At 50.1% G+C, this 21,644-nt stretch overlaps 1 protein-coding gene and 1 long non-coding RNA gene across 6 annotated transcripts in view; both read left to right on the forward strand.

The window, feature by feature from the left end:
• Nucleotides 1–508: 508 nt before the first annotated feature.
• Nucleotides 509–14,924, forward strand: LOC135319574 (uncharacterized). Its single transcript, XR_010378310.1, has 9 exons — nucleotides 509–1,137; nucleotides 1,368–1,466; nucleotides 3,862–4,381; nucleotides 6,023–6,825; nucleotides 6,991–7,579; nucleotides 10,593–10,698; nucleotides 10,850–10,976; nucleotides 11,985–12,120; nucleotides 14,295–14,924. It is a non-coding gene; the product is annotated as an uncharacterized LOC135319574 (long non-coding RNA).
• A 6,075-nt stretch (nucleotides 14,925–20,999) lies between these two features.
• The window catches only part of PSTPIP1 (proline-serine-threonine phosphatase interacting protein 1), a 36,331-nt gene continuing 35,686 nt past the window's right edge, over nucleotides 21,000–21,644 (forward strand). For 2 of the 5 annotated variants that reach the window (XM_064480678.1, XM_064480683.1), the window contains exon 1: nucleotides 21,006–21,490. In XM_064480678.1, coding sequence (XP_064336748.1) covers nucleotides 21,455–21,490 — 36 coding nt within the window. In that variant the 5' untranslated portion in view covers nucleotides 21,006–21,454. Of the gene's footprint in view, nucleotides 21,491–21,644 lie in introns of all 5 variants that reach the window. The other 3 variants (XM_064480680.1, XM_064480681.1, XM_064480679.1) reach the window with 3 other exon arrangements.

Here is a 21,644-nt window from a genome sequence, read left to right on the forward strand (position 1 = left end):
GCCCTCCCCGGGGATGGCGCTCTGGGGGCACTTTCCGTGCTGAGCCGGGATCCCAGTGGCAGGCCAGCGCAGACTGTGATTTGAATTCCCCTTAGCAGGACACGCCTGTCTTTAGTCACCTTCGTGCAGAACGGGAAAACGGCAGGCAGATCTAAAGCCTGAGCCAACAGGTAGACTTAAGTGGAACTGGTTTTCCATTCTGTGAGAGACCTGCCTTGAAGGGAGCCCAGGATGCTGTGTGGGCCTGCCCGGGTGGGGGTCTCAGAGGTGAAGAGGGGGGCTCCCTCCACTCTGAAGGGCCAAACGCAAGATGGCCCTGCTGTGGGGAGGGCTGGCAGCCAGGGCCCTCCCTTCTCTGCCCAGCATTGCTGGCTCTTAGTCTGTTTTTCTCCCAACAGAACCAGAATTTTTGTCTTAAAATTCTTGGACTACTTGAGTTTCTGGATTGTAATGCCTTTTTTTTTTTTTTCACAGTGATGATAGCTCTAGTCTCGCTTATAAACACCTAAAGGGCAGAAAATGTTTTTCCCTCAGAAGAGCAACGAAAAGAAAACGCCAAGGAGATTTCACCCCTCTTACTACAGTTTCTTCTCTGGTTGGCGAGAGTCACAGCTGTGACCTGATTTTGTTTATTTGAAAGGAAAGACAATTGTTCATTTACTCAACAAACATTTACTAAAACAGAGCTGCTGGGCTCCTGTTGGGTGTTGGGGATATTAAGTCAGCCCCAGCTCTGGAGGAGCCATGAGTTGACGGGATAAATGGGAAAATCATGGTCCAGACATCCATGCATTGAAGGCAGTTGGTTTAAACAGGCTGCTACATAGTCAGCCAGGTGAATGAGAGAAGGATGGAAAGCCTTCTAGGCAGAGAGCAGAGAATGTGTAGGCAGCACCGAGTCCCCCTAAAACTGAGCTCCCCTGCCGAGTTCATGATTAACCTTTCTGTCCAAAACTTCATTCCCTCTGACCTCAGTCCTGTGCTAACTGAACACTAATCAGCCAGATTGCTGTTGTTGATAACATTGTTAACCTGCCAGCTCAGGTTGTTTCTCCAGGGCAAGATGAGCTAACAGACCCCAAGCCGTGGGCCACCTGGCCAGAGGATCATAAACCAGAGACATCCTGACTCCTGAAGGTAAGACTGAGAAATGTCACAAGACCATGATTAGCCCCAGCTTCTTTGTTCTTCCCCTTTTAAAAAAAAACCTCTAACTCACAAAGACCTAGTTGGAGTGGATCTGGGGCTTGTCTCTCACTCCCTTGCTTGGCGCCCTGCAATAAACCCTTACTTTGCCGCAAACACCTGCTGTCAAAGAGTTTGGCTTTCTGCACCGCGGACACACAAGCCTTTTTGCTCGGTTACAGAAGTATGGACCTGTCCCCCCGCATGGAGAAGAGCAGGAGATGTGCTGGGGAGAGAGGAGGGCAGCAGGTGGCTTGGTGAGCCGGACGACATAAGATCTGGTAGGGCACTGTCTGCTGAGCTAGGAAGTTTGGACTTTATTCTACGGTGAGGAGGAGCCATCGATGGGTTTTAAGCAGGGGAGAGTCCTGACCACATCTGTACATTAGAAAGACTCCTCTGTGAAATGATACAATGCCTAGGATTTGCATTCAAATAACCTCAGACCAAAATACAAAAAGCAATTAATTGCAGGACTATTTGTGATGGGAAACTGCCTACATGTCTGTCAATAGGCTGGTTGAATAAAGGACTAGGCAGTTGCAAAGACGAATAAGGAGTTTCTCCTTATTGAGTAAATTATTGAGTAAAAAAGGAATGTGTGTATAATACTTATCTAAGAAAGGCAGGGATACAAATATATAGATATATTTATATGTTTATATAAAACAGACAAGCTGTGGATAAACCAATGAAAAGTGGCTACCTATGGGGGAGGGAGGAGACAGGGATAGAAGCTGGACTTATAAACTGTGTTTTGTGTATTTGACTTTGGAACCAAGAAAATATTTTACATAAAAAACAAGTGAAAAAGGAATTCCTAAAAGTAAAAAAATAAAGTGAAACAAATAAGCGTAAGTGTGCGTGTGGCTAGTGGGGTAAATACACGGGAACTTTTTCCAAACCCAGTGATGTGATGGTACATCTATAGAGAAATATAACCTAAGGACAAAAAGACCTGTAAACAAGCAAACAATCTTACATTGTTTCCAGCGATCATTTGGCCAGTGGGAGAACCGGTGTTGGTATTCTGAGACTGCTGTATGTGCAATGTGGGAGGAAGCCGATGAGAAATTATGTGAAATTCTAATTCTATATTTTTTGGCATCTTTGAGAAATGAGAATCTTAGCATGGAAGAAAGGAGATGCAGGTGGAAGAAATAAGAGGTTATGCAAAAATCCTGAATTTGAATTGGAAGTATCAGTATGAACTTACGTGTTTCATCTTCAAGACTAACGCCGTAGCTCTGATCTCTGAAAAGACCTGGGAGTAATAATCAGTTCAGTAGCAGTGAGCACCCCCGGTGCCCAGATTGTTGTCTTCAAATTACATTTCCCGATAAAAGACCAGGGCTTCATGAAAAGGTGGTTGATTTCAGGCCTGGGACAGGAAATGACCGAGAGGAGCCTGGAACATCTGTCACACCAGACGGGAAGGAAGTCCTCAACAACTGGTAGGGTGGTGTCAAACGGACTCAGGAGTCGGCTTGAAGAGGCTCCCTCTGGCCAAAGATTTAACATCAATTAAGGAATTTAACATCAATTAAGGAATTTAACATCAATAAAGTAAAACTGCAATGAATTGAAACACATCAGATGTTTTCGACTCCACGAGTTTACGATGTTACTAAAACAAATCTAATTGGTCACCTTTGGAGTGTGCTCATGAGAAAATCCATTATTTTGAAAATTGATAAAGACATATAATCGAGCATTTGTCTTTCCTATACAAACTGTACTACTGGGTAACCAAATAGTTGATGAGGGAAAGTTTCTCTTTATAGAAGTAATTCAGTTCATAAATGAAGAAGGAATGATAAAATTGGAATATCACCATTTGGCAACTGCTAATTAATTAATGGATAGTGACACTGGATCAGCAACATCTGCTAATATCACAAATAACAAGCTATCACATGGCTTCTGTGAAGTGTTCTTGCCAAAAAAATCCAACCTAAATCTAGATTCAAATAACAATTTACAGAAAGTACAGAGGACAGAAGAAAATATTAAAAGACACCCTGGAGTTGCAATCAGTAAAATCTATATTGTGGGAACCTCTGTAGGATAAATGATCTAGTTTCTTAAACAAGTAAGTTGTAAGGGATATGATATGAGAAAGATATGAGAAGGAAACAGATATTTAAAAGAAAAAGGCATATCACCAGTCACGGAGCAGAACTTACTTAGATCAAGATTCAAACAAAGTAAAAAAATAAAATAAAAATTTTGTGACATTCTAAAGACAATTGGAAATTTGAACACTGGCTGGATATTTGATAGAATTTAAACTATCAATTGTTTTTAGGTGTTATTGTGGTTATTTTTTTCCCCAATAGTCTTTATCTTTTAGAAGTATATTCAGAAATATTTGTATGTGAAATATATAATATCTGAGATGTGCTTCAAAATAACAGAGGAGGGAGGATGTGGGTGGGGATAGAGATGAAGTGAGCTTGGCTGTGAGTTGATAACCACTGAGGGTGGGTTGATGGGGACGTGAGCGTTCGTTCTCCTATTCTACTTTTGGATGTGCTTGAGATTTTCCACAATCAGATGTTCAAAAATATAACTATAAAGCAATTAAGAAGAAAGGAATGATCCCTGCACAGCCGTGTGGAAGATGGACTGGAGGGGATGTGTAGGGGCACTGATTTCCCTCCACTCTCTTCTCAGGTCCCGTTTGCATTTGCTTCTTTATCATCCTGCCTTGTAGAACAAGAGAATAGATGACTGGCATCCACCTCACACGAGAAGGCAGGGCAGGCCCGCCCCCAGCAGTATCAGGGCCCGAGATAAGAGTACAAATGGAGACCACTTGCCCCTGTTTGGAAGGGCTGAAGAAGGAGCCTAGGGCTTTAGAAATGGTACATCCTGCCGCCCAAGTTTGCCTTGGTTGTGATTTAGCTGGGGGCTCCTGTACCACCGGGGGATGTGACACTGTATGTATCGCAGACAGTGAAGGTCAGTCATTTTCAGGGCTCTGTAAGCAAGGCAGCACTGAGGCTGTTCTCTCCTTGGAATCTGGGCTGATTTTGTTTCTTTCAGGAGCTGGATGTACAGGACCAAAAGCACTGCAGGCCTCGGGTTGACGAGTGCTCTACCAGGGGCTTGCCCTGCAGGTTCCCGTCCTCACAGCCGCAGCTGCCTGGACGCTGCTGGGAGCGGGAGCTCTTGGGCAGTCATGGCCTCCGAGGTCAGTCAGGACAGGCTGCCCAGCCTCTATCCTCTTGAAAGTTGGTTGGTTTGTTTTTATTGATAGACTTTTTCTTGATTCTTGTTTTTTTTATTGAAATGTAGTTAATTTACATTGTTATTTTCAGGTGTACAGCAAAGCAATTCAGTTATACATATACATGTAAATATATATATATATATATATTTTTTTTAGTTTCTGTCCCATTACAGCTCATTACAAGAAGTTGAATATAGTCTCCTGTGCTACACAGTAGGTCTTTGTTTATCTATTTTATACATAGTAGTGTGTATCTGTTAATCCCAAACTTCTAATCTATCCCTCCCCACCCCCAGCCGTTCCCCCCTGGTAATCACAGTTTGTTTTCTATGTCTGTGAGTCTATTTCTGGTTTGTAAATAAAGTTCTTATCTTTTTTTTTCCTTGATGTTTTGATTCACTTCGACCAGAAATTGACTCTAGCGACCTCTGACCATCTTTCTGGCCTCTAGGGGGCGCATCTCTCAGCCTCCCTGACTTTTTAGGGTGAAATTTCTTGAGCCTTGACCACAAGCTTCTAGGAATTTTCTGGATGGGTGGATGATAAACCACAGGCCACTGTGCTTTTGACTCAAGCTCTTGGAAGACCTTGGGCCCCAGAGCTGGAGAAGATGGACTTGGCCTTGGGTCTGGAGACAGGAGATTTGCAGGGCTTTTCATTAGTTTTACCCTTGGGTGTGGGCAGGGAGGTTGAGTTACTTAGCCTCGTGGTCCATTACCATCTTTGTATAAGGCCTCTTTCTTTATTTTGAATTACTGAATTACCTTTTATCCCATAGTTTCCTCCCATTCCCCTCTCCGCTATGGATAAGCACTCTAATGTGCTTAATGCACATCTTTTTATTTGCATGTGTTCTTGCATGTGTTTTGTGTTGTGTATATTTTTTAACTTGGAAAATTATGTATTTTTCTTAAATGTAAGGGGAAAATTATAAGCATTAATTCATTATCATGACTTTATCCAATTGTAGAATAAGTATATTATTCTAAACTCAGGGCCCAGGCAATGTAAAGATGAAATATAATTTGGAGAGCGGAAATATATTGTGAATAACACATAAATTTACATTTCCACTTAGGTATGTTATTCCTAAGTCAATTTATAGAATTTTGGTACATTTAAAATAGTACTGAATTGTTGCGAGTAACCACTGAAATACTTTACAACTATGCGAAGTATGCAAAAATTGCAAAATAAAAAAATTTAACATAGAAATCTTATGCAGTCACGCTGGTCTATGAGGTTAGTGTCCATATTTTGGCTGAAAATATGTTCCCCTAGAATATAGCCAATATTTTATAACAACTGTAAATGGAGTATATAATCTTTAAAAATTGTGAATCACTATATTGTACACCAGTAACATATAATATTGTACATCAACTATACTTCAGTTTAAAAAAGAAAATATGTTCCCCTAGTATCCTAAAAATGAGCAGTCTGAGATCTTTTACACATTGGTATTAGACAGTCATGTTGATTATATTAACACCAGAGGCAATGGTGCAATGCTAAAATAAGCCTGCATCTATGTCTGTGTTATTATGCACGGAAATAGTATTGTGTTATAAAATCTCATCTGGTTTCCTACTTTTTTTTCAGTGAGAACTTTGATTTTAAGATGCATCCACGTTGCTGAGTATGCCTGCAGTGTACTGGCCACGTTTTACTCATCCACTCCCCCGCGGGTGGACTTTCAGGCTGCCCCTCCCTCCTCCATCACAGGCACAGGAACAGAATTTCTGGGTCATAGGACTGAGATGGAGGCTGTAGTCTGGAAACCTACCAGCACAGCAAATGCCAAACCTCCTTCTCTGTGCCTGGAAGAGACGTTCTGGAAGTCTGAAGAGCCACAACACCTCCCATCCTCCTTGTAGTTCTAGGCTTAACTCCTAAAACTACAGGATTTGAGGTAGGAAAGTTGGAATTCAGGAGCAGCCATTCTCCCCTCCTCTGCTCCGGGATAAGACATTCTGGGGTGCACCTGAGAGTCCCAGCATCTCCAAAGAGTTTGCTTGCAAGTCCTGAATGCTGAGCTGGTCCCTCCTGCACAGCTCAGGTTAGGGGGACAGCCACCTCTCACCCCAAGGCTGGGAAGTGACTGGGGCCAGACTCAGGGCAGGAGGAAGACCTGAGCAGGACCCTGCACCTGGCCCCACCCCCTGCAAGCCTGTGGGAAGCAACTTCACTAACTGTTGGACTGAAGCCACAGTCCAAGAAGCTCAGGCTTCTTGCACTGGAAAAAATTCAGAAACACCCAGACTGACTCTGGCATGAAGCTCTTCAAGCCCTAAAATGGGGCCTCTGAGGGCTCTCGCTGATTTCCACTGCTCCATCCCTCCAGCCTTCGGGGAACACTTTTCCACCAACATCTGAGATTCTGAGCCAGGACCCAGGGCTCCCAGGTGACTTTGGTGGGGTCTTGCAGGAATGGTAAAGATCTCTCAGATAAAGGCTTGGGGAGGATGAAGGGGAATTGGCTCAAGCAGAAACCTGACAACTCCTTTGAGGTACAGCTGGGCTCCCTCCCACTTTGCTTTAATAACACCACCTTTTCCTCCCTGCTCCAGGAGACCCTCCCATTCACCTGGACCCTTCCAAAAGCGAACAAGAGAGGCTGAGCTTCTCCTCCACACTGCCTGGTCCTGCAGTTCCATTTCCTGCCTCTTCTCCTCCCAAGCAGGACAGCATCCTGGTAGGCTCTCAGGATGGCCTTCTCCAGGAGGACACAACCACAACTTCTGTGTAAATGTGACACTACTGCACAGTAAATAGTGAGAGGACCATGTAGGAGAAGACTTTTCTCCACCCTCTGGACCCTCGTCCCTTGGGCATGACTCTCAGTTAAGGACAGCCTGGGGCAAGGCCAGTGAGATGGGTGTAGGGGAGAGTGGGGAGGTGAAGAGGAGCCCAGGGGTGTAAGTCCCCTGGGGCAGCCTAGGGTGGAGGTGGGTGGCAGACCCTTAGGAAATAAGACTGGTCCCTGCCTGGAGAAAGGGCACTCTCAATGAGGGTAATACTCCTTCATCCCACAACTACTCTCTAAGCATCTCTCACGTATCAGGCACTGTGTTAGTTGCAGGGTACCACTGTGAACAAGGGCAGTGCGTTCCTGCTGCCACGGAGCTGACACTGGACAGCAGAGGAGATGAGCAAACAGTAAGTAAGCAAATATATAATTCTAAATAGCAGTAAGAACAATGAGGGAAACTGGGAGGTGCTGAGATGGAGAATAGTGGGGAGGAGGGAGCTGCTTTAGATGTGGTGATTGGGAAAGGAGGCACAGAGAAGGTAATTCTCCTGAGGCCGAAGCAGCCATTATGGGAGGTTTTCCTCTGCCTAGCATTCCTTTCCCTCTTCTTGTACAGCCCTCTCCGTCCCCTCCTCTACTCTTGATCCACCTGGGCTCCTGGAGCAGACATGTAACCCAGGTCTGGCCAATCAGGGCACCCCATCCCACCCTGGCCATAGTGATTGATTCAGAGATGGGCACATGTGCCAAATTAGGTGAAGGAGAGTCAGGCTGGAAACTTTGGCCGGACCATGGGACAAGAAGCTATCCCTTTTTCTCCGAGGATGCTAAACAAGAATGTAAGCCTTCAACAGACATGGGCGGCCATATAGAAAGAGGCTCCCTGAGAACAGAGCCAACCCCAAGGAAAGCAGAGCTGAGAAATGGAGAGGGAGAGAAAGAAAATGAGAAAGAGGGAGATCCATTGATCAAGCCCTATTGCCATTTTTGATTCTCTGCATCTGCAGGAGGGAAGAGGAAGTGAAACATTAACATTCCCCAAAACTCTCCTCAGCGTCATCCTCACAGTCTCCTCTCTGCCCACAACTCTATACAAAGCTGGAGGCAGGCCAGGGGCAGCCATGCGGGGTCTGTTTGGAGCCCCCTCTAGGCAGGTCCTGCAAACACAAGTAGTCTCCTAACATCTTTTTTCATCTTCACCTTTAGGCATCAGCCAAAACTCTGAAAGCAGAAAAGTCCTATTTTTATGATGTTGTATGTTTATGTTTATGTTTATGATAAGTATTGTTGGCCCATTTCTATAAATGAGAAAAATGAAGCTAAGAGAGGTTGAGTAACTTGCCAAGAACACAGATTTGGTCAGAGACAGAGCTGAATTCATACCCCAGTTTATCTGGCTTCAGGTTGCCCTCCTCCTTTCTACTTCTCCAGTCCAGAGGGTGGTATGGCCTGGCAGACAGATGGCTCCTAGCGCTGGGGCTACAAGCAGCCTGACCTGGGATTCAGGGCTGTAACTCCAGCTCTGGCAGGCTGCGGGCAGAGCAATCCCACATCCACAAAAAGTGGCATTTATAGGGTCTGGAAGGTGTAGCTCTGGGTCTGGGGTTGCCACCACGGGCTAAGTGCCCATTACGTGCCAGGCACCGAGCCAGGCACTTCACTGTGTTACTGTGTCATCCAGATGGGAAACTGACCACCAGCCAGAGTGGATGAGACCTGCTGCTGGAAGCCTTCTTATCCTCCTTTCCTGGGTCAGGACTGACCCTGGAGGCTGGCAGCAGGGAGCCCCAGCTGTTGGGAGCAGAGGGAGGCAGTGTCAGGAGCCAGGCTCCCACACCCCTTTCCCACATCCATCTACCCCTGACCTGGCCCAGCCTCCTCATGTCTTTCCAGAATCCTCCCCTGCTTCGCTGCCTCCAGCCTCACTGCTCATCCCTACCCACCAGGGCTGCCATCACGGCCTGATTGTTCACGATCTTGCAGCCTTACTGGGCTGCAGGCGTGGGCTGTTACTACGATGGTCTCCCTCACTGCCAAGGCGTGTATGGGGAGCCGGGGTCGGGGGCTGTGGAGATGACTGTGTTTCTTGGATCCCCTTGGCCTTAAGAGCTGAGCTGAGCAAAACTAACAGCAAGCGCCTCCCAGGACCCTCAGATGCCAGCCGGGGGTGGTTACGGCAGGGGAAGTGGCCAGCAGCCCTGTGCACACGCGTCTTTCTGAGGCGAGGGTGCGGTGCTCCGATGCGCCAGGGCTCTCTGCCAGTGGTGGGGGGGGGGTAGTGCTGCTTCAGCTTGAGGCTACCTGTGAAGGCTCAGTGGACATAGCCTCACTCGGCCAGCTTGCCATCCTGTGGTCCCCAAGGCTCCAGGCTGCCTCCAGGGACTGAGGGCATGGGGGAGGGGGTTGAGTCGGGGCATTTTACTGTCACCACGGGGAAGGGACAGCTGCGCCATCTGAGTCAGCAGCCTCACTGTCCAGAGGGGAAGCCAAGGTTCACACTGGAGGAAGGACTTGCCGGGGTCACTTTTGTAGTCCTGGTGTGGGTTTTGGAGACAGAGACAGTTGAATCCCAGCTCTGCCACTTCCTCCGGGAAGAGCTGGAGCAAATTACAACCCTGAATCTTAGTGTTTGTAAATGTTAGCGGGGGGCCTTACTGCTCTAGTGTTAGAGCTGTGAGGATTCTCAGGCAAGACGTGCATGAGGTGTCTGTTCCCAGCGGCAGCTCAGGCGTCCAGCTCCATCCCCCCGCCCCCGGGGGGGGGTGCTCCCTCCTGGACACCCTGAGCTGCTCAGGGGAAGAGCCGCCCTGTTTCTCAGGTGACACGGCTGCCAAAGGCTGTAGGAAAGAATCAGGTCGGCTTTGGGCCCGGACAGGAGGTGGCAAGTGTAAGACCCTACCAGTCAGGAGACTGATTCCAGGGAGGTGAGCGGCCTGGGGCCTGGGCCAAGCTTCCCGACCTTTCCTTTCCTTCACTTGCTCATCCACCTGCGGGTGCGGACTGAGCGTCCGCTGGGAAACGGGTTGTGTTACGGCTGGCGCTCGGTCGGGGAGGACGAAGCCCAGGGGCGCCGCCCCCGAAACGCGCCCGGCCCGAGGACGGGGGCTGCGGCAGGCTCACACCTCCGTTCTCTCGTTGTAACTGCAGAGCACATTTGCAGGGTTGAGATTGAGCTGCATGATTTTATAACCTGCTCTTTTCATTTGGCATGATGTCATGAACGTTGCCTCCGTGTCATTATTAAACTCTTTGTAAATATTTTCGATGCCTGCGGGGTATTCTCCGTAGAGCACTGCTGTAATTTAATTAGGCTTGGACATGTAGGTTGTTTCGGGTTTTTTCCCTGTGATGAATAATTCTGTTACCAACGTCTTCGTACATGAATTGTTTCCCATGTTTCTTGTTATTTCCTTGGGGTAGATTTCTAGTCATGGAATTCCTGGACAAAGTATATCAAATTTTTAAATCCCTCAAGACTCCTTTGATACTTACTGCCAAGTGACTTTCTGGGCGTGCCCTGTAGCAGGTGAGGCACTGTGCGAACTTAAGTCTGCATTGGGGTGGGGGTTACAGTAGAAATGTAGACTGGGGGTGGGAGGTTTGAATTGTATAGACTTGGGGTTCCAGTCCCAGCTCCTTCACTTACTGATCATGCAGCCCTGTTTCTCCCATGACAGAGGTGATAATACGGTCCCTGAGCAGTTTTGTGAAGATGAGAGATGGCCAACAGGAAGCTCAGTGTCCAACACACAGTGGGAGCGCGGTGACTGGTTCCTGCTGTGGTGTGACAGCTTCCTCGGCGAGGTGGGTGCGACCTCATGCCCTCTGGAAGCTGAGCCTGCAGGGCAAGGGCCCAGCTCCAGCCAACCAGGCACAGATGCCCCTACACTGGCCAAGCCTGGGCCCCGGGAGCCCTGCAGACTGCAGAGCAAAAGGCCAAGGCCAAGGCCAGAGGCCAGAGAAAGTGAACAAAGGGCTGTAGGGGCAAAAGAGAGGGAGGAGGTGATTTCTAGGCTGACCAAGGAGCAGAGCTGGGAAGGAGGGCAAAGAGGATGAGCGGGCTTGGGGGCCCACAGGAAAGTTCAGGACAGAGGGGATGGAAGCCAAAAGGAAGAGCTGGTTCAATACCAGGATGTAAAGTGAATTCAGCTAGCAACCGCGTCTCCAGATGCTGGCCGAAGGGCAGGGGTGGGACCAGGGGGCTCTGACAGACTGCCCAGCACCTGGTTCTGTGACTAGCTCACTGTGTGACCCTGGACAAGAACCTGACCCTTGCCGGCCTCTGACTTACCCATTTGCAGAAGCCTCTGCTGTCCTTCCATCTCCAACATCCTCTGGCCTGGCAATGCCCTGAAGAGATGAATGTCCCCCAACTGGTCCTCTGAGCAAGTTTAAATACCTACCAAACAATTTCTCTGCTGCAGACAGGAGACAGAACTGCCCTGGGTCTCTTGGATCAATGGGAAGGCTTTTCTGGGGGATTATTGAAAAGGAAGAGGGCAGAGGGCAGAGAGAAGGGGCTTGCTTAGAGAGAGTGACCACGGCCAGAGGAGAGTAGACAGGGCAGCCCCAAGCAGGTGCAAGGAGAATTAGAAAGTGGTGGCTCGTTTGGTGGTTGAAGTTCCACGTTCATTCCTCCTGGCTAGAGAAACGAGCTCTGGTTTTCAGCCTTCACTCATCCGCTGGGCTGGATACTCTTGTGTTGCAGGGTGGGTTCTGCAACAGCAGACTTTGAAACAGAGTTTTGGAGCATGCAATGCTTACTAGAGAAAGTAAAGGGGTTGGGCAGAGGGAAGTCAACCTGTGTTTCAGGCTCAATTGAGTCTCAGCATCGGAGCAAGTAGTGCTCACCAGAGTTGTCCAGCATCAGACCTAAATCGGCGGGCCTTTATTTTCCTTCTCCATCGGTCACCAGATTTGAGCTGCCCCAGGAAGGATGTGACCTCAGGTAAGGAGGGTCCCCTGCAGCTGGGGCGGGCTCTGAGGGTACTGCCAGCAGGAGACTGTGTGCTGCTCACTCTCCCTGCAGCTGGGCAGCAGGTCCTCCCTCAAAGGGGAATTTGGACAATTCATCTTTATGTCTTTCACATCTTGGGCAGTGAACCATCTGCTCAGCTGTAGATGGCAGCCCTGTGGGAGAAACATTTTAAAGAATACAAACCTGTGCCTTATCCAGATGCTTTGAGAAGTGTGGATTGGGAAAAGAAAATCAAATAATAGATTATTGTTTGTGTATTACGGGAGTCCCTGTCAAGAGAGTCACATCCTCTGAGCACACTGGTTCCTGATTTTTCTGGCCTGGAAGTTTTGAAATGTCCGGGTTGTCAAATCTCACCACTCCCTCCCCTCCCTCTACGCTAGCTTCTGGGCCTCTCAGTGTGCTTTCTGCTGGAAAAGGGTGACAGATCATCCTTCCATTGTGTTTAAGGAGAAGTACATCATTTCTCTCCTTTCCCCCTTTCTGTCTGATTTGGCCACAAGGCCTTGATGTCAGGCTGTGAGAATGCAGCCCTAGAAAGATATATGACCTTCAAGGGAAGAAGGGAGATGGGACCCTCTGGCTCCAAGGTCTTTGGTGACCCCTTAGTGCTCTTAGCTTAAAGTCCAAACCCACAGCCTGGCGCGTGATGCCTGCATGAGCTGGCCCTGCCTCTTCCCAGCCTGGCACAGAGCACCACTGAATGAATAAAAATGTTTCTTGCTCTTAATAGTGTTGATGATGATGATGATGATGAATAAAAGAACTCATATTTCTCTAGGCTCCACCAAACCACAGCTACTCCTAGGGGCTCAGATCAGCATAATCTAAAACTTCTTGGCTCACCTGTTCGTACAAAATTATGACTCTCTCCTTAAAATCTACTCTAACCATTTCTGGGAGACAAGAGGTAAAGAGCAAAGAGTTAAGGGCAAAAGCTTTGGATTCACACTAAAAGGAACCAGGGATGCTTGGAGAAAATTAGATTCCAGAGCTGGAGGCAGGTAATGTACAAGATGAGCCTGAAAAATCTTGTGCCAGAAAGTAAAGTGCTCAAAAACGAACAGTGCCATATCAAAGGAAGCAGAAGCCACTCTAAAGGGACTCATCCTGGCCAAGCTAGAACAGTGTGAGCACCAAAATAAATATAATAACAACAACAACAACAACAACGGATTATAACCCATTGAAATAGAAATTCCTGAGTCCTCATTAATATAAGTAAATGAATAAATAAATGAGGGAAAGGGAACACTCTTCTCAGTAAGATGTCAATTTATAAACACACGTGGAATGCTGAAGTTAGAAAATCATCAGTGGATGCCAAAACTAGTGGGTGGAAGTGCAGCAAGGAACAGGATACGCGTATTTACATAGCCTCAAAATTTTACTATGAGATGTGTATTAATCACAAAGGGCAAAACAGTAACTCTGTGGCGAAGAAAACTGGTGGAACCCACCTAAATGGAGTGACCGAAGTTAACATCACCGACAGTGGGACAAGCTGAATCACATGCCTCCTGATACGATGCGCTGAGGACACAGAACGGTGGTGTGGCGTTCCTGCCGCAAATGCATGATCTGAATCTAATCATGGGGGAAGGACCAGACGCAAACCCAAACGGAGAGACGTTCTACAAAATGACCAGCCTGCAATTTTCCAAAGTATCAGTGTCATGAAGGTCAAGGGAAGACAGAGGAACTGTCAAAGATTGAAGGAGACCAGGAGGGAAAAATAGACTTCAGGGACATTACAATTGATGGAATTAAATTTGAACGAGAAGTGCAGACAAGAGCGTTGTATCAGTGTTACATTTTTTAATTTTGAAAATTGCACTGTGGTTATGTAAGGGAATGTCCTTGCTTTTAGGAAATACACACTGAAGAATTCAGGGGTGAAGGGTTCCCATGTCTCCAACTTACTCAGGTGGTACATGCTACATCATGATGTGTATGTAAGTAACATGTGCACCTAAGTCCATACAGAGAAATAATAGCGTAATGGTGGTAAAATTTAAATAATGTGATTCTGGAGAAAGAGGACTAGAGTTCTTTGTACTCTTCTCTACTTTTAAAGATATCAAAATAAGAATGTACACATTAAGAAAAACAAAATAATACATAAGAAAACGTGCCTTTTGCAGACGACCTGAAGAGAGTGCTGCTGAGGACAGAGAACTGGGGAGATGGACACCTGGCCCCCCGGACCGTGGGGTCTCATGGTCTGACGAGTCTGCTGTCATGCCCTCCGCACTGCTCCAGCTGCCAGTCACTCCTCGGCTTTGTCCTGCTCTTTGAAGTCCCGGGAGTGAGGCTTTTCCAGCCGATCCTGAGAAGACAGGGCCGTCAGCGGCAGCAAGGCCAAGTCTACGTACGGCACACCGTGACCATCGCTGTGGGTTGAAAGCCTGCTGTGCACAGAATCGGAGCTGGATGCCTTTCCAGTTTTCAAACACTGGGCTAGGTACATTAGGAACATCTTATTTAAATTTTAGAGCAACTCTGTTGAATATGTAGGCTCATCGTCCCTGGGTTCCAGATGAGGAAACTGAGTTGCGGTGAGGTGAGGCTGGAGCCAGGATTCAAACCCCACCCTTCGACTCCAAGTCTAGTGCCCCACCCACCACCCACAGCTGGACGTGTCCGGAAGGCACACACTGCTTCCTCTGCCTCCATCTGGGTCCCCTCCCCATATCTCAACTTAGTGATTTTCTGGCTCAGCAAGACTGAAGTCAAGGTCTCCTGCCTCTGAATCTCAGGTTCTCGGGTGATAATTAAACACCAGCTGGGTCAGAATCAAGCTTTGCCTTACTGTGAACAAGCCATTTTCTGACTAAATTAAGACCAACCCAACCAGGGAGAGGATGCAAAAAAACTGTTTTGGTGCTCTTTTTTGAGACACTGCAATAATAGAAAACATAAAACAAAACAGTCTGGAAAGGATAGGGGTGGAGTCGGGGTTGGGTGGGAGGTGCTTACACCCTGCCTTCCCTGTTAGGACCAGGCCAGTCATTCTGTCCCTCTGGGCCTCAGTTTCCCCATCTGCAAAATGAAGCAGTGAGGCAGGAGCAGGAGTTCCGGTCCAAGGATGTTTATCTGTCTCACTTATGAAATCTAAAGACAATGCAGATTCCGTGGTCCTCACCCAATCAGTAGGTTTATGTTGGAACCCGGGCTTACTTTTTTTTAACAAAGTCCCCCAGGGCTTCTGAGAGGCACCCTCCCTACCATTTGAGAGCCTCCAGGTGGTCTCTGCTGACTGCCCCCACTGCGGGCCTCCGCCCTCTGACCAGTGAGCTGGTGGTGGTGGTTCTTGGTCCTCACTGGAGGGGCCCTTCCCCCACGTCTGCCGGGCTGGGTGGGGGTCCCAGTTACCTGCTGGCTGCCCACTGGCCACTTTGCACCTCTTTGATGTTTAAGGATCCTGGCCAATAACACCCAGCTTCTGAAGACTGACAATGATTGGAAACTCAGAGTCACAGCCTGGTGGCTGCAAATTAGTAAATCTGAAAGCTCCCTGTCAACTCGGAAGAGCTGTGTGAAGGAGAAGAAGCCTAATTTTCTACAACAGCTTTCCTGTGGCAAACTGGAAAACAGAACCTCTGTCACATCCTGAGGGCCAAGGGCCACACTCTGGGCCGCCTCAGAGGTCCCGGGGCCAGGATGCCTGCTGGTGTCAGATAGCCATCTAGGAGCCCCCACCCCCCACCCTACATGGCCCCTGGTCTCCTCACCCCCTTCTCAGCTGGGGATTTCCCTTCTCTCCCCTCCTTCCTCCTCATGCTCCTGCCCCAGCCCCTGCCCTTCCCCACTTAGGACAGGACTCTGACAAGTTAACTGACTTCTCTGAGCTTCGGTTTCCTTATCTGCTGGGTTGAGACCTCAGGCATGTGAAGTGCTCAGCACAGGGCCCTGTGCAGTGAGACCCCCAGCCTCTTGCCTGGCCTCGCCTGTGAGTGCCTTCTGGTTAATCAGGCCCCAGCCCCCTCCGGCAGGAGGACTTCCCAGGCCGCTCTGGCTCTGCTGCAGATCCTCCCTCTCCTTGCACCACCGCCGTCCTGCCACTCAGCACATTTTCCCCCTGGGCCACCTCCCCCACCGGACAAACGGGAACTGTACCTTGTTTGTTTCCATGTCCCCAGACAGTAAATGCTGGTGGGTGCACTGCAGTGGGGTTAGTTCCATTCCAAGGCAGGGTAGCTGGGGTTGAGAGTGGGACCCCAGTGGACGTGTGCCTCTGGCCACCTGGAAGGACTCTGCAGGCCATCTCCCCAGCAGTGGACCATGCTGGTTGGGTACAGGAGCATTCCATTTCAGCCATGGGGTGGGTGGGCACCGCACAGCCGGTCCAGCATCATGGCAGTGCGTTCTGCTCCTCCAGGAAGGAAGGGGATACATGTGTCACTGGCCTGCCAGCAGATAATATTAAGACGGCTTGTTAGCAAGGGACAAAACGTATATCCCTTGGACCAGTGGTGATACTATTTCCAAATGAAATTCATGGTAAGGGACTCCTGGATTGCTAATGTCACCAAGGAGCTGTGAGATGCTCCTTCTCTACAGCCCCTTCCCCTTTCTAGGAGGCCCCAAGCTATTTCTCGAGATTCTTCCCATGTGAGATGAGGCTGAAGGGTAGTGTGGGGCCAGGTCATTCAGGACCTATAGGCTATGGCAGGACAAAGACCAATGTTCTGAAAGCAATGGGAAGTCATAACAAGAGGAAGGTACACGAGTAGATTTGGGTCTAAAAATGTCACCCCACTGCATGGAGAACAGACTGTAGCGAGCAGGGCTGGCTACAGGGATGTGCATCTTGAAATTCTTGATAATACTATCTTTGAACTTTTGTTTTGTAAGTGACATCTGGTGGGGCAAAGGCGCATGCATTAAGGACTTGAAGCCTCAACTCAGATGCAGTCCTGCCTCCTGCCACCTCCCCTGATGGATTCTCCGCTTTCCCCTCCCCACTCCTGCCTAGCAACCCCTGCCACCTTCTGCCCCCAGCAGGGACCTGGTGCAGGTGTGAGGAGGCTCAGGGTTGCCTGGTGGCTTCTCGTGGCGGTAGCTGTCTCAGCCTTGGGCTGACAGAACCATTACACACTCAGCAGGGTGAGTCTCTCTCTCACTTCTGACCTAGGTACCTAGGGCATCCTGGCAAGAGTTTGCAATACTCTTGGGAATTGCCATCCACCATGGGAAAGGGAGATGCCTGGCTCGATTTCCCTGCCCCCAGCAGGGAATGCAGGCTGGTGGCTAGCAGGAAGGGAAACCCAGCAGCTGGTAGGTTTCCTACTGACAGGAGTCAAGAGATGGAGGGTGCTTGCCCCACAAGTATTCCCATGCCCGGGGGCATGTTACCTTAAATAGCAAACAAAGCACCAAGACAGATTGAGAGAACTTGGGAAGGAAAAGGCTTTATATTTTAGACCCGTTAACAGCAATTTTCCCCTTGCTTTTTTAATCAGAGGTCCCACATTTTCATTTTGCTTTGATGCTGCAAATTATATAGCTGGTCCAGGGAGAGAGCACTCAATGAGATCAAGCATGTAAAAGACACGCCGGCCTGCAGGCGGTAATCCTCCTGAATGCCGGCTAGTAGTATTGTCATTGTTACTTGGTCCAAAAGGATGGATGATGTGGTCTCTGGAGCTGAACCCTGCCAGGGGGCTGGCTGTGACCATCAGTGTCATAAAAACTAATTTTACATTTTGTTCTCAATTCTTGGACCTACTACTTCTTGAGTTCTTCATGTAGGTGTGTTCAAACGCCATGCAAAACAGGACAGGGCTCTGCCCGCACACGGAGCTCTTCCTTAAAAAGGGAGCAACAGCCTGAAACACAGCTGCCCCGACCTCAGGGCAAACTGTGTTTTGAAGCAAATGTGATTGTGATTTTCAGGACTGGATTTCCCTCCCTAGGGGTTGGTGATGGAGGGAGGCCTGAGAGCAATTCCCTTTTCTGAGGGGTGCTCAGATGTCTCCGTCCAGCTCCTCCCCTCCCTGATGTCCCGCTGATTCATCCCCTCCCCTCTGCTTGCCCATCTAGGCCTCGTCCTTCTCTCAGACTTATTGCAACACCCTCTTCTGGTCTTACCCTCTCTAAGTCACTTCCCATCTGGAGAGACCTTTCTGGAACCTGTCCATGGGCCCTTCAGAGCAGAGACCAGGTCTGTGTCCTCTCTGAGCACCAGTCCCAGGAGTTGGTCCCCAGCAGTGTTTGTGGACCCCACTGAGAGAAGACTGGGTGGTCACATTGGTTGGCTCCCAACATCCCTAACACCCCAATCAAGAGATCTCCCTCCCGAGGTCAGTGATGGTGATGTGGGAGCATGTGACTCACTTCTGGCCAGTGAGACTCAAAGGGCAGTCCCCTGGGAGACTTGAGTGAGGAAGACTCTGCTGGAAATGTGACACAAGGGGAGGGGTCCCTTTTCTTCCTCTGGATGAGGCTGTGTCTGGACTTGGAGACCAGAGCTGTTGCAGCTGGGGGAGGGAGAGAGTAAATGAGGAAAATCACAGAGAAACTGAGCTGGGGCCCTAACGTACTTCACCTGGAGTCCACGCTGCCTCCGGACCCTTTGTGTGGGCAATGAGGTGCCTCGTCCATGTCAGACCTTCTGGTTTTATGTTCCCGGTAGCCAAGGCATCCTCAGTGGGTGCAAATAAAGTGAACTTGGAAGATCATGTGCCGGGGCTGGACTCTCACCCGATAGCACCACCAGCCCCGACAGCCTCCTGGACTCAGCTTTTCCAGCTACAGATCAGGGTGAGGGGATCTGGAGGCGGGCCTGAGAAAGGAGGGATGAAACCCAGTGTGAAGAGAGGGCTGTTGATAACAGACACCTGTGGAGGTTAAGCCATGGGCTTTAGGCACTAGACAGACCTGGGCCTGAAGCCCGAGCTTCCACTTAGTGGCTGTGAGGCCTTGGGTGAGTCACTTAAACTCTTTAATCCTTAGTTTGCTCCTCTGTAAAGTGAGGGTGATGATAATGTGCACCCTGCAGGCCGGGGTGAGGACTGAGGCAGTCCATGTACAGCACTTAATGATGCCCCCAGTGCTCAGCTCCAAAGCCAAGCTGGCTATTCTGGTGGCCAAGCCTTGGGAGCTGCACGGCAGGGGGTGCTGGGGAAGGCGGAGGAGGACCTCTCTGCAGCAGAGAACTTGAGTCTCTTTACATGTCCTATTACTTCCTTCCCCAATTGCTTCAGCTTGCAGCCAGCATGGCCATCTTCTGCCCTGGCTGGATCAGAGCCGCTGGGACAGGAAGGCCTGGGGTGTGGGAGCCTTGGGGGATGGGAGGATTTGCTCAGGGAAGGAAGATCAAAGAAGGCATGCCTGGAGGGAGGCTGGGAGCAGAGGGGCAAAGGTGTGGAGGTAGGAGAGGGTGGCTCTGGGGAGAGGGAAGAGGCCGGTTGTGAGGGGGTTGGGGGGAGGCAGAGGAGAGAGCCTGGCTGTGAAGTTTCCTGCCAATGATAGGGTAAGGGTCTTCAATTAACAGAAGGTTTCTAGTCTGCCTCCAGATCTAGAAGCATCACTCCATTTGGTAGAGGGTAAAGTCGAGCCCAGGGAGGCTGAGTTGCTGCTGTCAGAGGTGGTGATGCCATTGGGATGAGGTGCAGCCTTGGCTTAAGGGTTCAAGCTGATAATTACACCATGATCTGCCTTCAGCCGCAAGCAACAGAACATCCAACGGGGGTGCCTTTAGTGCTGAAGATGTTTATGAGCTGGACTCCAAGGATTCTGGAGGTAGAGGGCTCCTGGGGCAGCCCCAGTACTCTGCAGCTCTCCTGATGTGTTCCCTCCGGGGCAGTGATTTCAGGAGCTGGGTGTGCCCCATCTCTCACCCTGGGCTCGCATAACTGGCACCTGGGAGCTCAGCTCTTTTCTGCGGCAGCTCTCATCTGTCTAATCACCGCAGTCAATGGTAAGGGAGGCATTGCCGAGGGTGGTGATTTGTGGACGAGCCTGATTCATCCCTTCTTGCCAGATGGGCTCAGGCCCCCCTGCCGGCATCTTCTGCTGAGTGGACGGGCCCTGGCTCCTCAAGGCTGTCTGGGGCTCCAGCCCAGGGCCCTTCCCAAGGTGACGGCAGACAGCATCCTGGCACCTCCCCCACCAAAACCAGAAATTCCAGTAATGTTCTCAACACTGTGTCTTTTCCAGAGACTAAGGGTGACAGATGGGGAAACTGAGGCTCGGAGAGTTGGAGGATCAATTAAGGTCCCTGTGACATGGAGGGCCCAGACAAAACAGAACCTGGGGCCTCAGCCTGGGTTTTCAAACTCCTGTGTTTATGTGTTTGTAATCCTGTCTCTCTTGGGCCAACCACCTTCTTCCAGCCTGAAGACTCCGTCTTCGGAGGGGGCCTTCCTGCCCCTGAGTGTCTCATCTGGAGACTTGATGGGGTGGCCGTGGCCCTGAGACTCTTCTCCTTCAGCTAGTTACCTGCTCACCCCACCCCTGTGCTCCCATGACCTCCAGGCCCAACTATGTCTACTCCCAAACCGTGAACTCCTTGAGGGCAGGGCGTGGATTGGGGTGATGCACACCCGGAGTCTGATGATGTCCCAGGCTTGGGTGAGCCTCTCCTGCCCCTGAATGGTCACTGGTGAGGAGTGGAGAGTCTGGCCTGACTGGGGTGGGGCAGGGGTGGTGGGCGACCACACCTGGCTTCCTGCCCCACTCCTTGCCCAGTTTCAGCAGGTCACAGGCTCCCTAAGTTTGTGGCCTCTGAGGATGGCCAGGAAGGGGGCAAGTGGAGGCGAGAAGCAGGGTGGCAGGTGGCAGGCGGGGCTGCACAGGGGGGCCCAGAGGCTCCACTTCCTGTGAGGCGACAGCCCTGCAGCCTGCCCCGGGGAGGTTGCACAAACCTTCCTGTGGAAGGCCTCGGGCTGCCTGCCCGGTGGCGTGTGCCCCAGCCTGCCTCTCCCGCTGGCCGCTGCCTCGGCCCCGGGGCTGGCACCCCTGCTCTCTCCGCTGCAGCCTGGTCTGTGTCGTCCATCTCCGTGGGGCTGGCAAGGGGCCGGGCCGGACACTGGGACCCGCCCTCCCATCATTGGGCACCACTCCTTCCTCATTTTGCTGCTGATTCTAGCCCCAAGCAAAACAGGTTGAGCCTTTTTCCTCCCTCCGGCAGCTTGTCTCTGGCTTACGGCTGCCTTCTGAGACGCCGCAGACGGCGCCGGCTGGGGAGGGGGGCCCTGGGCCAGCCCTGCCGGGACTGGGACGGTGCGCCTGGCTCCTGGCCCTCGTTCAGCCCTGTCTGTGGCAGGAGAGCAAGCTTTGCCGTGGCAGTCGCCTGAGGATGATGCCCCAGCTTCAGTTCAAAGATGCCTTTTGGGTGAGTGAAGACAGCTGTGGATTTGAACAAGTGGGGTGAGCCCCGGGGAGGCTGGGGAAGCTGACATTTCCCTGGGGCATTTGGTGGGGGTGCGGCTCCAAGAGGGGGGGTTCTCTCCTAAAAACAGTGGTTGATTTTTGGTCTTCATTGTCAT

Source organism: Camelus dromedarius, chromosome 29, assembly GCF_036321535.1.
Source record: "Camelus dromedarius isolate mCamDro1 chromosome 29, mCamDro1.pat, whole genome shotgun sequence".
Classification (NCBI taxonomy): Eukaryota; Metazoa; Chordata; class Mammalia; order Artiodactyla; family Camelidae; genus Camelus; species Camelus dromedarius.